General features: G+C 48.7%; 1 protein-coding gene across 1 annotated transcript in view; it reads right to left on the bottom strand.

The window, feature by feature from the left end:
* pcca (propionyl-CoA carboxylase subunit alpha) overlaps window positions 1-17,330 on the bottom strand; it is a 55,303-nt gene that overhangs the window by 27,885 nt on the left and 10,088 nt on the right. The window contains exons 5-10 of the mRNA XM_064964093.1: window positions 16,216-16,329; window positions 16,064-16,117; window positions 3,676-3,798; window positions 2,061-2,069; window positions 927-963; window positions 82-160 (exon numbers count right to left, since the gene is read on the bottom strand). Of these exons, the coding sequence (XP_064820165.1) occupies window positions 82-160; window positions 927-963; window positions 2,061-2,069; window positions 3,676-3,798; window positions 16,064-16,117; window positions 16,216-16,329 (416 nt within the window). The remainder of the gene's footprint in view (window positions 1-81; window positions 161-926; window positions 964-2,060; window positions 2,070-3,675; window positions 3,799-16,063; window positions 16,118-16,215; window positions 16,330-17,330) is intronic.

The following is a 17,330-nucleotide window of genomic DNA, read 5'->3' as shown; positions in this document are numbered from 1 at the left end:
TGGAGACGTATAAATGATTGTATGATTTAAATGCTTTTATTATATTTTAATTGCATTTATTACAGTAATAACGAATCTCACCTGGTCTCATCATCGTTCCAGGCGATCCTCATGCCTTTCCCCCCTCCTCCTGCTGAGGCCTTGATCATCACCGGGTAGCCTGATCAACAACACAATATGACCCGGGTAGCCTGATCAACACCACAATATGACCCGGGTAGCCTGATCAACAACACAATATGACCCGGATAGCCTGATCAACACCACAATATGACCCGGGTAGCCTGATCAACACCACAATATGACCCGGGTAGCCTGATCAACACCACAATATGACCGGGTAGCCTGATCAACACCACAATATGACCCGGGTAGCCTGATCAACACCACAATATGACCCAGGTAGCCTGATCAACAACACAATATGACCCGGGTAGCTTGATCAACAACACAATATGACCCGGGTAGCCTGATCAACAACACAATATGACCCGGGTAGCCTGATCAACAACACAATATGACCCGGGTAGCCTGATCAACACCACAATATGACCCGGGTAGCCTGATCAACACCACAATATGACCCGGGTAGCCTGATCAACACCACAATATGACCCGGGTAGCCTGATCAACAACACAATATGACGCGGGTAGCCTGATCAACAACCCAATATGACCTGGGTAGCCTGATCAACACCACAATATGACGCGGGTAGCCTGATCAACAACACAATATGACCCGGGTAGCCTGATCAACACCACAATATGACCCGGGTAGCCTGATCAACAACACAATATGACCCGGGTAGCCTGATCAACAACACAATATGACCCGGGTAGCCTGATCAACAACACAATATGAAAATTCTGCATGGAGGCCAGGCAAAAAAATAATTTATGAATGAATTGAATTTTGATTCACTTACCAATCTCTCCTGCAATCTTCACAGCGTCCTCCACGTTCTGAGACAGGAGACAGAGTTGTAAGTTCCACCAACCACCAGCAGAGGGCTCACCCTCATCTCCTCAACCATCCCTTTGTTCCTCTGCGTCTCCCTGCCTGCGTCTCCCTGCCTGCCTGCGTCTGCCTGCGTCTCCCTGCCTGCCTGCCTGCGTCTCCCTGCCTGCCTGCGTCTGCCTGTGTCTCCCTGCCTGCCTGCGTCTCCCTGCCTGCCTGCCTGCGTCTCCCTGCCTGCCTGCGTCTGCCTGTGTCTCCCTGCCTGCCTGCGTCTCCCTGCCTGCCTGCGTCTCCCTGCCTGCCTGCGTCTCCCTGCCTGCCTGCGTCTCCCTGCCTGCCTGGGCGTCTCCCTGCCTGCCTGCGTCTCCCTGCCTGCCTGCGTCTCCCTGCCTGCCTGCCTGCGTCTCCCTGCCTGCGTCTCCCTGCGTGCCTGCCTGTGTCTCCCTGCCTGCCTGCGTCTGCCTGTGTCTCCCTGCCTGCCTGCCTGCGTCTCCCTGCCTGCCTGCCTGCGTCTCCCAGCCTGCCTGCCTGCGTCTCCCTGCCAGCCTGCCTGCGTCTCCCTGTCTGCCTGCCTGCCTGCCTGCCTCTCCCCGTCTGCCTGCGTCTCCCCGTCTGCCTGCGTCTCTCTGCCTGCGTCTCCCCGCCTGCCTGCCTGCGTGTCTCACTGCCTACCTGCCTGCCTGTCTGTGTCTGCCTGCCTGCTTGTGTCTCCCCGCCTGCCTGCCTGCGTGCCTGTCTGTCTCCCCGCCTGCCTGCCTGCCTGTCCCTGTCTGTCTCCCCGCCTGCCTGCCTGTCTGTCTGTCTGTCTCCCCCCGTCTGTCCTCCTGTCTGTCTGTCTCCCTACATCTGTCTGTCTGTCCTGCTACCTGTCTGTCTCTGTCTGTCCCTGTCTGTCCCCTCTGTCTGTCTCCCTGTCTGTCTGTCTCCCTGTCTGTCTGTCTCCCTGTCTGTCTGTCTCCCTGTCTGTCTGTCTCCCTGTCTGTCTGTCTCCCTGCCGGACTGTCTGTCTACCCCATCAATCATGCACTGGGGGCAGCATAGGTAGAAGAGATCACCCCATCAGAGCTGTTGTTGCCCCCCTGGCCTGTGACAGCTACGTGACAACAACCATCTTTATCTATTTATCTACTAGCCATCAGCAGGCCAAGTGTTAAACATGGCCCACACAGCTCTATTAGGACCATCACTGTATACAGAGGAGGGGGGAAGGGCAGGAGAGGAGAGGGGGGAGGCAGGGGGAGGAGCAGGAGATACCAACCTACATAATGAAGGAGAGGAGAGGGGAAGCGCAGGAGAGGAGATGGAAGACCTGCAGGAGAGGAGAGGGGAAGAGCAGGAGAGGAGAGGGAAGCTCATGAGAGGAGAGGGGAAGCGCAGGAGAGGAGAGGGGAAGAGCAGGAGAGGAGAGGGGAAGACCAGGAGAGCTGAGAGGGAAGCTACAGGAGAGGAGAGGGGAAGCGCAGGAGAGGAGAGGGAAGCAACCAGGAGAGGAGGGGAAGAGCAGGAGAGGAGAGTGGAAGCGCAGGAGAGGAGAGGGAAGAGCAGGAGAGGAGAGGGGAAGCGCAGGAGAGGGGGAAGAGGGGAAGAGGGGCAGGAGAGGAGAGGGGAAGAGCAGGAGAGGAGAGGGGAAGAGCAGGAGAGGAGAGGGGAAGCGCAGGAGGGGAAGCGCAGGAGAGGAGAGGGGACAGCGCAGGAGAGGAGAGGGGAAGCGCAGGAGAGGAGAGGGGAAGAGCAGGAGAGGAGAGGGGAAGAGCAGGAGAGGAGAGGGGAAGCGCAGGAGAGGAGAGGGGAAGCGCAGGAGAGGAGAGGGAAGCGCAGGAGAGGAGAGGGGAAGAGCAGGAGAGGAGGGGAAGCGCAGGAGAGGAGAGGGGAAGAGCAGGAGAGGAGAGGGGAAGCGCAGGAGAGAGAGGGGAAGAGCAGGAGAGGAGAGGGGAGCGCAGGAGAGGAGAGGGGAAGCGCAGGAGAGGAGAGGGGAAGCGCAGGAGAGGAGAGGGGAAGCGCAGGAGAGGAGAGACTAGGGGGAAGCGCAGGAGAGGGAGGGGAAGAGCAGGAGAGGAGAGGGGAAGCGCAGGAGAGGAGAGGGGAAGCGCAGGAGAGGAGAGGGAAGAGCAGGAGAGGAGAAGCGCAGGAGAGAGAGAGGGGAAGCGCAGGAGAGGAGAGGGAAGCGCAGGAGAGGAGAGGGGAAGCGCAGGGAGGAGAGGGGAAGAGCAGGAGAGGAGAGGGGAAGCGCAGGAGAGGAGAGGGGAAGAGCAGGAGAGGAGAGGGGAAGAGCAGGAGAGGAGAGAGGGAAGCGCAGGAGAGGAGAGGGGAAGCGCAGGAGAGGAGAGGGGAAGCGCAGGAGAGGAGAGGGGAAGCGCAGGAGAGGGAGGGGGAGAAAGAAGGGAAGATTGAGAGAGAGGTGGGAGAGGAGAATGGCAGAGCAGGAGGAGAGGAGAGAGGGGGAGAGGAGAATGGAAGAGCAGGACGAGAGGAGGGGGAGAGAATGGAAGAGCAGGGGGAGAAAGGAGAGAAAGAAGGGAAGATTGAGAGAGAGAGAGAGAGAGAGACAGAGAAAGGCAAATGGCTGAGGAAAGAGAGATGAGGAGAATAGAGATGGAGGGAAACAAATGCCTGTGTGTAGAATGAGGGATAATGAAGACCAGATCTGAGCGGTACTATTAAATGTAGATTTGTTGCCAGGACGATCATGTTGACAGTATAGCTCACCTCGACTAGACCCCGTCGAACCCAGGGATGACGTTGACATTGGCTGCCTTGGCAAGGAGCTTGCTCTCGATCTTGTCGCCCATGGCATGGATGGCGTGGGTGTCCGGTCCTATGAACACCACGTCTTCGGCAGCCTGCAGGAGACCAACAACAACATCACCACATCAGAGAACAACCATACACTAGAACCACTGAGACAGACAATCACACCTGGGACAGTAGAGATGATACCTATACCAACCTACATAATGACTAGACCTGGGTGAGTATAGAGCTGCTACCTATACCAACCTACATAATGAATAGACCTGGGTCAGTATAGAGCTGCTACCTATACCAACCTACATAATGAATAGAGCTGGGTCAGTACAGATCTGCTACCTATACCAACCTACATAATGACTAGACCTGGGTCAGTATAGAGCTGCTACCTATACCAACCTACATAATGAATAGACCTGGGTCAGTATAGAGCTGCTACCTATACCAACCTACATAATGAATAGACCTGGGTCAGTATAGAGCTGCTACCTATACCAACCTACATAATGACTAGACCTGGGTCAGTACAGATCTGCTACCTATACCAACCTACATAATGAATAGACCTGGGTCAGTATAGAGCTGCTACCTATACCAACCTACATAATGAACACACCTGGGTCAGTATAGAGCTGCTACCTATACCAACCTACATAATGAATAGACCTGGGTCAGTATAGAGCCGCTACCTATACCAACCTACATAATGACTAGACCTGGGTCAGTATAGAGCCGCTACCTATACCAACCTACATAATGAATAGACCTGGGTCAGTATAGAGCTGCTACCTATACCAACCTACATAATGACTAGACCTGGGTCAGTATAGAGCAGCTACCTATACCAACCTACATAATGACTAGACCTGGGTCAGTATAGAGCTGCTACCTATACCAACCTACATAATGACTAGACCTGGGTCAGTATAGAGCTGCTACCTATACCAACCTACATAATGAATAGACCTGGGTCAGTATAGAGCTGCTACCTATACCAACCTACATAATGAATAGACCTGGGTCAGTATAGAGCTGCTACCTATACCAACCTACAAAATGAATAGACCTGGGTCAGTATAGAGCAGCTACCTATACCAACCTACATAATGACTAGACCTGGGTCAGTATAGAGCTGCTACCTATACCAACCTACATAATGAATAGACCTGGGTCAGTATAGAGCTGCTACCTATACCAACCTACATAATGAATAGACCTGGGTCAGTATAGAGCTGCTACCTATACCAACCTACATAATGAATAGACCTGGGTCAGTATAGAGCTGCTACCTATACCAACCTACATAATGAATAGACCTGGGTCAGTATAGAGCTGCTACCTATACCAACCTACAAAATGACTAGACCTGGGTCAGTACAGATCTGCTACTTATACCAACCTACATAATGAATAGACCTGGGTGAGTATAGAGCTGCTACCTATACCAACCTACAAAATGACTAGACCTGGGTCAGTATAGATCTGCTACCTATACCAACCTACATAATGACTAGACCTGGGTCAGTATAGAGCTGCTACCTATACCAACCTACATAATGAATAGACCTGGGTCAGTATAGAGCTGCTACCTATACCAACCTACATAATGAATAGACCTGGGTCAGTATAGAGCTGTAACCTGAACAGAGCTGGGTCAGTATAGATCTGCAACCTATACCAACCTACATAATGACTAGACCTGGGTCAGTATAGAGCTGCTACCTATACCAACCTACATAATGACTAGACCTGGGTCAGTATAGAGCTGCTACCTATACCAACCTACATAATGACTAGACCTGGGTCAGTATAGAGCTGCTACCTATACCAACCTACATAATGAATAGACCTGGGTCAGTATAGAGCTGCTACCTATACCAACCTACATAATGACTAGACCTGGGTCAGTATAGAGCTGACAACCACATCTCTCAGTCATAGCGAGGTGGGACAACCACATCTCAGTCATAGCGAGGTGGGACTACCTATACCAACCTACATAATGACTAGACCTGGGTCAGTATAGAGCTGCTACCTATACCAACCTACATAATGACTAGACCTGGGTCAGTATAGAGCTGCTACCTATACCAACCTACATAATGACTAGACCTGGGTCAGTATAGAGCTGCTACCTATACCAACCTACATAATGAATAGACCTGGGTCAGTATAGAGCTGCTACCTATAGCAACCTACATAATGAATAGACCTGGTCAGTCCACAGTATAGAGCTGTAACCTGAATAGACCTGGGTCAGTATAGAGCTGCTACCTATACCAACCTACATAATGACTAGACCTGGGTCAGTATAGAGCTGCTACCTATACCAACCTACATAATGACTAGACATGGGTCAGTATAGAGCTGCTACCTATACCAACCTACATAATGAATAGACCTGGGTCAGTATAGAGCTGCTACCTATACCAACCTACATAATGACTAGACCTGGGTCAGTATAGAGCTGCTACCTATACCAACCTACATAATGACCAGACCTGGGTAAGAATAGATCTGCTACCTATACCAACCTACATGATTATAGTGGTTGAATTGGTTCCATTGTACCAGGCATAGCTCATGAATTTAAATGTGTTCGACATTTTTCACCAATTTCAGTTTTTATCACAAATGTACATTTACATTTGAGTCATTTAGCAGATAAACTGTAAGTCGCTCTGAATAAGAGTGACTTACAGTTTATCTCCCCTTAACATAGCGAGGTGGGACAACCACATCTCAGTCATAGCGAGGTGAGACAACCACATCTCAGTCATAGCGAGGTGGGACAACCACATCTCAGTCATAGCGAGGTGGGACAACCACATCTCAGTCATAGCGAGGTGGGACAACCACATCTCTCAGGTCATAGCGAGGTGGGACAACCACATCATCTCAGGTCATAGCGAGGTGAGACAACCACATCTCAGTCATAGCGAGGTGGGACAACCACATCATCTCAGTCATAGCGAGGTGGGACAACCACATCTCATCTCAGAGTCATAGCGAGGTGGGACAACCACATCTCAGTCATAGCGAGGTGGGACAACCACATCTCAGTCATAGCGAGGTGGGACAACCACATCTCAGTCATAGCGAGGTGGGACAACCACATCTCAGTCATAGCGAGGTGGGACAACCACATCTCAGTCATAGCGAGGTGGGACAACCACATCTCAGTCATAGTGAGGTGGGACAACCACATCTCAGTCATAGCGAGGTGGGACAACCACATCATCTCAGTCATAGCGAGGTGGGACAACCACATCTCAGTCATAGCGAGGTGGGACAACCACATCTCAGTCAGTCATCAGTCATAGCGAGGTGGGACAACCACATCTCAGTCATAGCGAGGTGGGACAACCACATCTCAGTCATAGCGAGGTGGGACAACCACATCTCAGTCATAGCGAGGTGGGACAACCACATCTCAGTCATAGCGAGGTGGGACAACCACATCTCAGTCATAGCGAGGTGGGACAACCACATCTCAGTCATAGCGAGGTGGGACAACCACATCTCAGTCATAGCGAGGTGGGACAACCACATCTCAGTCATAGCGAGGTGGGACAACCACATCTCTCAGTCATAGCGAGTACATTTTTCTTCAATAAAGCAGCTATAAGCAAAGTCAAAGCTGGCGAGGACAAAAATAAGTAAAATGTGAAATCGGTCAAAGATACAGGAAGAGACTCCATCACAGACATTTCTTGTCAGTCAAAACAGTGCCGTCTTGGGAACTCAACACAAACCCCTTCAGGCTGGAATAGTTGAGGCCTCGTCTCCTGATGTCACATCTACCCCTCCTCCATTACCCACGAGCCCTGGAAACATGACAGTACTTAAGGCTTATAAACAGGGAGAGAAAGAGGGACGGGAAGAGGGGAGCTTGTTCTCTCTCTCTCTCCCGTTGTCTTTGTGTTGGATAGAGCCCGTTGGATATTGCTTCCTGCCTCACACACAGTGGCAGAGCCTCAGGGCCCATCGTCAGGCCTACCAGCTGGGCAGTAATGCTGTAGCCCAAATGCAAACCTATTCCCTATGAAGTGCATCACCTTTGACTGGGCTCTGGTCAAACATAGTGCACTATATAGGGAATTGGGTTCCATTTGGGTCGTCGCCTAAGGGCCTGTTATTAGTATGGAGATTCACCCTCAATGACTCCCAATTCAGCACCATTAAAGTGAATGGGCCCTGGTTCCCATAGCATGACACACAGGACAAAGGCAGAGAAGGAGAAGAGGGGGATTCGGCCCAGAGATAATTCTGCTGTTTGTAAATAATAAGCTTAGCTGAGAGGGACAAAGAGAAGAGTGGTGAAGAGAGAAAACAGATGAACAAAACCCCTACTTTAGTGAAATTATTTAAGTTTTACACAAAAAAGGTACCTTCGTTCTCATTTCATCAGTAGGCTTCCTTGTTAGACTTTGACTTGGTTGTAGAGATCACTGTTTGAACAATATATACAACTCCTCCATCTTGGCTCCAGATCACTGTTTGAACAATATATACAAGTCCTCCATCTTGGCTCCAGATCACTTTTGTTTGAACATAAAGATATAAAACTGTATTTTGGCTCCAGAAGAACAACAACAAGTGGGACACAATCATTAGGAAAGTATTTCAAATAACAAATCAAAAACCCTCTGCATTTTGTTGTGTTACAGCCTGAATTCAAAATTAATTAACACATCTACACACATTATCCTGTTATGACAAAGTGAAAACATGTTTTTCATATGTTTTGCTAATTTATTGAAATACAAAAAAACCACAAGTATTGACTCACACCCCTGAGTCAATACTTTGTAGAAGCACCTTTGGCAGTGATTACAGCGGTGAGTCTTTCTGGGTAAGTCTATACGAGCTCTAAATTCTTCAAGCTCTGCCAAGTTGGTTGTTGATCATTGCTAGGCAGCCATTTTCAAGTCTAGCCATAGATTTTCAAGCTGACTGAAGGGGTGTGAGTCAGGAACATTCGATGACGTCTTGGTATGCAACTCCAGTGTAGATTTGGCCTTGTGTTTTGGGTTATTGTCCTGCTGAAAGGTGAATTTGTCTCCCAGTGTCTGTTGGAAAGCAGACTGAACCAGGTTTTCCTCTAGTACTGTGACTGTGCTTAGCTGTATGCTGTTTATTTTTACCCCCCCCCCCCAAAAAAAAACTCTATAGTCCTTGCCGATGACAAGCTTACCCATTAATGATGCAACCACCACCATGCTTGAAAATATGAAGAGAGGCACTCAGTAATGTATTGGATTTGTCCCAAACATCACACTTTGTATTCATGTTTTGCCGTTTTACTTTAGTGCAAACAGGATACAGGTTTCAGAATATGTATTTTGTACAGGTTCTCTTCTCACTCTGTCATTTAGGTTAATAATGTAGAGTATACAATGTTGATCTATCCTCAGTTCTCCTATCACAAACATTAAACTCTGTTTTTAAAGTAACCATTGGCCTCATGGTGAAATCCCTGAGCAGTTTCCTTCCTCTCCAGCAACTGAGTTAGGAAGGATGTCTGTATCTTTGAAGGGACACCATCTAAGGTGTAACTAACAACTTCACCATGCTCAAAGGAATATGTAATGTCTAATTGTATTTTTTTTTACCCATCTACCAATAGGTGCCCTTCTTTGTGAGGCATTGGAAAACCTCCCTGGTCTTTGTGGTTGAATCTGTGTTTGAAATGTTTTTCTCGACTGAAGGGACCTTACAGATAATTGTATGAGTTGGATACAGAGATGAGGTACACACTATTACTGAACACAGAGTCCAAGCAATTTATGTGACTTGTTAAGCACATTTTTACTCCAGTACTTATTTAGGCTTGCCATAACACAGGGGTAGATTAAGATTACATCTTGACTCAATAAGTAATCTTTAATGAATGAAATGAATAACCTACTTTGACATTATGGGGAATTGTGTGAAGGCCAGTGACACACTTTCAATGTAAAAATCCATTTTAAATTCAGGCTGGAACAACAAAACATGGAAAAAGTCAAGGGGTGTGAATAATTTCCGAAGGCACTAAGTATTCACAGCTGAGTCAATACTTTGTAGAAGCACCTTTGGTTGGGATTACAGCTTTAAGTCGTCTTGGGGATGTCTGGATCAGCTTTGAGTCGTCTTGGGGATGTCTGGATCAGCTTTGCCTTGCAGATTTGGATCAGCTTCTTCCTTGCAGATTTTCTCAAGCTTTGTTAAGTTAAATGGGGAGTGCCGGGGAACAGCAATCTTCAAGTCTTTCCACAGATTTTCAATGGGATTCAAGTCTGGGCTCCTGCTGGGCCACTCAAGGACTTTCATATTCTAGTTCTGAAGCCATTCCAGCGTTGCTTTGGCTGTATGCTTGGGGTCATTGTCCTGTTGGAACATAAATCTTCACCCCAGTCTAAGGTTGTTTGCACTCTGAAGCAGATTCTCATCAAGGATTTTCCTGTATTTGGCTCCATTCATTGTTTTCTCTATCCTTACCAATCTCCCAGTCCCTGCAGCTGAAAAGCATCCCCATAGTATGATGCTGCCACCACCATGCTTCACCGTAGGGATGAAGTTAGATGGGTGATGAGCTGTGCCTGGTTCTCTCCAGACATAGCGCATTGCATTCAGACCAAAGAGTTACATTTTAGCCTGATCAGACCACCGATCCTTTTGCCCCGTGCTCTGTCTTTCACAGGCCTTTATGCAAACTCCAGGCGTGCTGTCAAGAGCCTTTTTCTCAAAAGTGGCTTCGGTCTGACCACTCTCCCATAAAGCCCAGATCGGTGAAGTTCTGGAAAGACGATTGTCCTTCTGGCAGTTTCTCCCATCTCGGCCAAGGAACACCCACTCTGAAACTAACTGCAGCTCTTTGCTAAGTGTTGCAGTCATTTCAGTCGCTGTAGTAGCTGACGTGTATAGTGTCGAGTCATCCACATATATAGAAACTCTGGCTTTACTCAAAATAAGTGGCATGTCGTTAGAAAAAAAATTGAAAAGCAAGCTGCCTAAACAGCTTCCCTGGGGAATTCCTGATTCCATTTGGATTATGTTTGAGAGGCTTCCATTAAAGAACACGCTCTCTGTTCTGTTAGACAGGTAACTCTTTATCCACAATATAGCAGGGGGTGTAAAGCCCTAACACATATGTTTTATCAGCAGCAGACTATGATCCATAATGTCAAAAGCTGCAGTGAAGTCAAACAAGCCCCACAATCATTTTATCACAAATTTATCTCAGTCAGTTGTATAAGTGCTGTGCTTGTTTAGTGTCCTTCCCTATAAGCGTGCTGAAAGTCTGTTGTCTATTTGTTTACCGTGAAATATAATTATATCTGGTCAAACAATTTTCCCCAGAAGTTTACTAAAGGTTGGTAACAGACTGATTGTTCAGCTTTTTGAGCCTGTAAAGGGGGCTTTTACTATTCTTGGGTAGCGGAATGACTTTAGCTTCCCTCCAGGCCTGAGGGCACACACTTTCTAGTAGGCTTAAATTGGAGATGTGACAAATAAGAGAGGCAAAATCGTCTGCAATTAACCTCAGTAATTTTCCAACCAGATTGTCAGACCCCACAATAATTTTCACCTCCTCCACACCGACTTTACGGAATTCAAAAGTACATTTCTTGTCTTTCATCATTTGGTCACATATACTAAGATGTGGTGTCAGCCAGTGTTGCTGGCATGTCATCCCTAATGTTGCTTATCTTGTCAATAAAAACATCCTTAAAGTAGTTTGCAATATCAGTGGGCTTTGTGATGAGTGAGCCATCTGGTTCAATGAATGATGGAGCCGAGTTGGCTTTTCCCCCCAAATTGTAATTTAATGTGCCCCAAAACTTTTTACGATCATTCATCTTTGTTTCATAGTGTAGTTTCTTTTAATTTAGTTTAGTCACATGATTGCTTAACTTGCAGTACGTTTTCCTGTCAGTTGGGCTGACAGATTTATTCGCCATTCCTTTCTCCTCATCCCTCTCAACAATACAATTGTTCAATTCCTCATCAATCCAAGGAGATTTAACAGTTTTTACAGTCATTTCTTAATGGGCGCGTTGCTTACTAGTAACTGGAATAAGTAGTTTCAGAAATGTGTGAAGTGCAGCATCTGGTTGCTCCTCATTACACACCAGACCAGCAGCGTCTGTTTGCTCCTCATTACACACTAGACCAGCAGCATCTGGTTGCTCCTCATTACACACCAGACCAGCAGCATCTGGTTGCTCCTCATTACACACCAGACCAGCAGCATCGGGTTGCTCCTCATTACACACCAGACCAGCAGCATCTGGTTGCTCCTCATTACACACCAGACCAGCAGCATCTGGTTGCTCCTCATTACACACCAGACCAGCAGCATCTGGTTGCTCCTCATTACACACCAGACCAGCAGCATCTGGTTGCTCCTCATCACTACAAGACCAGCAGCATCTGTATGCTCCTCATTACACACCTGTACCAGGACCAGCCTTTAGACCATCTGGTTTTCCTCAGACATGGACCAGCAGCATCTGGTTGCTCACTACATCCCATGGATTGGATACCACACAAGACCAGCAGCATCTGGTTGCTTAGTAAAGACCAGCAGCCTGGTTAGCCCATTACACACCAGACCATGCATCTGTTTGCTCCTCATTACACACCAGACCAGCAGCATCTGGTTGCTCCTCATTACACACCAGACCAGCAGCATCTGGTTGCTCCTCATTACACACCAGACCAGCAGCATCTGGTTGCTCCTCATTACACACCAGACCAGCTGCATCTGGTTGCTCCTCATTAGAACAGTCAGACCAGCAGCATCTGTTATGTCCTCATTACACACCAGACCAGCAAATATTATTTACATCACCAACATAGGAATCACTGTCCTGTTGTATGAACAGGCTGTATCAGGACCCTGTTATGACCTGTGGTTTTAGACATGGCAGTTACATTGTGATCACTACATCCCTGGATTTGGATGTCCTGTGGTAGTAAACATGTCTGAAGCAGCCCTGTTATGTCCTGTGGTAGAACAGTCTGAAGCAGCCTTGTTATGTCCTCCCGGCATCTGTGGTAGAACAGTCTGAAGCAGCCCTGTTATGTCCTGTGGTAGAACAGTCTGAAGCAGCCTTGTTATGTCCTGTGGTAGAACAGTCTGAAGCAGCCTTGTTATGTCCTGTGGTAGAACAGTCTGAAGCAGCCTTGTTATGTCCTGTGGTAGAACAGTCTGAAGCAGCCTTGTTATGTCCTGTGGTAGAACAGTCTGAAGCAGCCCTGTTATGTCCTGTGGTAGAACAGTCTGAAGCAGCCCTGTTATGTCCTGTACTCGTGCTCCTGGGTAACACAGGGTTTTTGCCTTGGGGACTGAGATGTTTCTCACCATAGCGCTGCCTATGATGACAGCTGGTGATGTTGAATGGACCGGTTTCTCAGGCAGCCTCACGGTCTGTTGAGGGTGGGAGCTCCGAGGATCTGAACCTGAGATAGGAGCCACCGGTGAGGTAGGCGGGACCGAGGACGAAGACGCAGGTACCTCCGGATCCGATCTCGAATGGGAAGCCCCCAAGGAAGAAGGCGCCGGAACCTCTGGATCCAGTGCGGCAAAGCTGTTCCTGGTCTGTGTCAGTTCTGGGCTCAACATCTCCATGGAGACCCCCGTTGCCAGAGGACGCCTCCTTCGACTTACACGACGAGTGACGTACCTCCGTGGCTGGTTGGTTGGGTCGAGAACAACTCCGTTCTCCAGGGAAGGGGGAGACCCTTCAGAGAAGGAACCCTGCGGAGCACCGGCCTGTCGGCTGTGGAGAGCCGAAGCGGCGGAGAAAACTTCCACCTGAACAAAGAGGCGTCCGGCTAATGGGGTGGAAGAAAAAAGTAGGTGGGCGTGGCTTCCCCAGGAGCTCGTGTTGGTTTGCTACTTGATAAAACTAGGTGGGCGTGGCTTCCCCAGTAGCTCGTGTTGGTTTGCTACTTGATAAAAGTAGGTGGGCGTGGCTTCCCCATTAGCTCGTGTTGGTTTGCTACTTGATAAAAGTAGGTGGGCGTGGCTTCCCCATTAGCTTGTGTAGGTTTTCTACTTGATTAAAAGTAATTTGGTGGTCTTCCACAAGCAGTTAATCTATTGAAAGTCACCCTGGTCCACATTACATTTACATTTACATTTTAGCTCTTATCCAGAGTTACAAATTGGTTTTCACCTTATGACATCCAGTGAACAGCCAACAATAGTGAGAAGCTTTATCCTATCCTAGGTATTTAAAGAGGTGCTGTGTCTCCGGAAGGTGGTAGTCTTCCACAAGCAGTTTGTTCCACCATTGCCAAGCAGCCAGTTTTGTGGGCTGAGCGGGAACATTGTCCTCAGTGGAACAAGCAGCCAGAGGTGGAAACAGTAAACACCCTGCAGCGCTGGAAACTTTCAATAGCGGCCGCCATTAGAGACCCAAGACAGCCAAGACAGACTGGGCTAGCTGGGTTTTGGTGTCTTGAGACCGCCAAGACAGGTGGGCAGTCTTGAGAGGCAGCTGGGCTGGGCTCTGGTGTCTTGAGACCATTGGTGTCCAAGACAGCGAGGCAAGCTGGGCATTGGTGTCTTGAGACCGCCAAGACAGCTGGGCATTGGTGTCTGGGCATTGGTGTCTTGAGACCGCCAAGACAGCTGGGCATTGGTGTCTTGAGACCGAAGACAGCTGGGCTTTGGTGTCTTGAGACCACAGCCAGCCATTTAGCCCAACAGAGTCGCAGGATCCAAAATAAAATAAATGGATATAAAAAAAAATAAACTGTCAGATTTTAAACGAAGGTTTTTAGTTCAACAACAACAGACATCTGTCCTTTAGACGAGGACGCAATGAAAAAAAGGACAGAGTTGAAGAAACCCTGCTCTAAATGAAGACACAATGACAAACGTCTATCCTTCCTCCCTCTGGTGCCATGTTGTGACATCTCACTATTTACATCACAGTAACCCTGGCTGAGCCTTTTCAGACCGGACTCATCCTCGCACGTCCAAAAGGCTGTTCTCAACACACTGGAGCTCCACACGCCACTCTGCCAGGCGCAAACAACTGAGTCTCCAACAGTAAGACGAGGTGTAATCGGACCCCTGAGTTAAGTGGGTGCACGTGTCCTAGAGTGCTCAACACAAGTGTGAAATGCTTGTGTTCGTCTGCAAAAGTCCCCAAAAATAATTACACATTTATTTTGAAAGGGGGGGGGGGGTCCACCGACACATTGAGGGACAATACATTCTACTATACTCCATCCATCCCCCGTATCCCTCCAGCTCTATTCAGCCTGAGGTTCTTTCTCATGCTAACAGGACCCTTACCCTAATCCCCCCTGGCTTTACCCCGAGCCATACGGACATTGCCCCCCCCCCCCCCTCACCCCCAGAGGGTTTTGCAATGCGTAACTCTGGCACTAACTATTCACCCAGTGTTACAGGAGGGGGAGGTCCTTTGAGTTGCTAATGTAATGACATCTCCATTTCCACAGCAGGCTCCCATAAGGCAGCGGACGGCCCGCTCACATACCGGGCAAGAGCCTTGTTCCGGGGCAACACAATAGGAGTCGGGGATCGTTCTGCCCCTGAACAGGCAGTTAACCCACTGTTCCCCGGTAGGCCGTCATTGAAAATAAGAATTTGTTCTTCACTGACTTGCCTAGTAAAATAAAGGTAAAATAAAATAACAACTTTTTTTTTAGTTCTAATGTAAGGAAAATAGGCCATTTACCTGTGGGATGAGCTTCAATGTACTACGGCCCACCTTCGGGTGCCTTGCATGATATGCCACAGCAGAGAGGGAAAAGGGGAACCTAGTAAGTTGTACAACTGAATGCATTCAATGGGAGGGAGAGATGTCAGGGTTGTTTTAGGACATTGAATGATGGTGGGAGAGCTACTTAGTTAACCATGAGGTAAATATGCATGTTGTTATTTACCTGTGGAACGAGGTGAGTTTTAGATTTGCCGTGCCAACACAGCCTTGCATAACGGCATGGTTCGGTGTGTGTCATCGGCTAAACGTTGGACGGGTTTTTATTTTTTGATATTTAACCTTTTATTTAAGTTGTCAAGTCTTGTGTCTGTCTGCAGGACATTGGGGCCATGTATTGTGGAGGTATAACTGAGAAAACATTTTCCTTTAGAGTAAATTACTTAAAATAATTTGAAAGATGATGTTACATTTTCTTATCATGAGTCTGTTGGCATCTGTGTGTTAAGTTTTCATATCAGGTTTTCACCCGGAGAATCACACCCTTAATAAAATTAACTTCCGGGGGTTTCCGAAGCCTGTTGATAAGGGAAACAGAGGGCATATACAGAGAGGTGTGTGTGTGTGTGTGTGTGTGTTCCCAACAGTTGTAAATCACAGCACGACTCACCAGTCTCTTGGCAAACTCTTTATTTTCAGACAGAAAGCCGTAGCCTGGATGCACCTTCAGAGACAGAAGAGAAAAGGTCTCAAAACACATCAGCAAACACAACTGTGTGTGTGTGTGTGTGTGTGTGTGTGTGTGTGTGTCGTAAATCTCACGGCCTGGGATCCAGTCTTCCTGATAGCGTCCATGATGGCGTCCATGTTGAGGTAGCTCTTGTTGGTGGGGGCGGGGCCTACACACACTGCCTCGTCAGCCATCTTCACATGGACCTGAGGCGGCACAGAGAAAAACAAGTATTTATTCAGATGTGGCCAAAGCGTCAAGCCTCAATCATATGTTACGCAGCTACTACCACTACCGCAGCTACTACCGCTACTACCACTACCACAGCTACTACCACTACCACAGCTACTACCACTACCACAGCTACCACAGCTACTACCACTACCACAGCTACTACCGCTACTACCACTACCACAGCTACTACCACAGCTACTACGCTACCACAGCTACCACCGCTACTACCACAGCTACTACCACTACCACAGCTACTACCGCTACTACAGCTACCACAGCTACTACCACAGCTACTACCACTACCACAGCTACTACCACAGCTACTACCACTACCACAGCTACTACCACTACCACAGCTACTACCACAGCACAGCCACAGCTACTACCACAGCCACCACAGCTACTACCACAGCTACCACACTACCACAGCCACCACCACAGCTACTACCGCTACCACAGCTACTACCGCTACCACAGCTACTACCGCTACCACAGGCACTACGGCACGACAGCACTACCACAGCTACTACCACAGCTACTACCACTACCACAGCTACTACAGACTGGCACTACCGCAGACACTGGCACTACCGCTACCACACTGGCACTACCACAGGCACTGGCACTACCGCTACCACAGCACTGGCACTACCACAGGCACTGGCACCACAGCTACCACTGGCACTACCACAGGCACCTGGCTACCACAGCACTACCGCACAGCACCTGGCACTACCGCAGGCACTGGCACTACCGCTACCACTGGCACTACCGCACCACACTGGCACTACGCAGGCACTGGCACTACCACAGCAGGCACTGGCACCACAGCACCGCACCACAGCATTACCGCAGGCACAGCCACTACCACAGCCACTGGCACTACCACAGCTACCACTGGCACTACCACCGCAGGCACTACAGCACCACCACAGCTACTACTGGCACTACCGCAGACACTGGCACTACCGCA

This window comes from Oncorhynchus masou, unplaced genomic scaffold, assembly GCF_036934945.1.
Source record: "Oncorhynchus masou masou isolate Uvic2021 unplaced genomic scaffold, UVic_Omas_1.1 unplaced_scaffold_908, whole genome shotgun sequence".
Classification (NCBI taxonomy): Eukaryota; Metazoa; Chordata; class Actinopteri; order Salmoniformes; family Salmonidae; genus Oncorhynchus; species Oncorhynchus masou.
The sequence above is the reverse complement of the archived record's forward strand: the minus strand, read 5'-3'. Positions and strand labels throughout refer to the sequence as shown.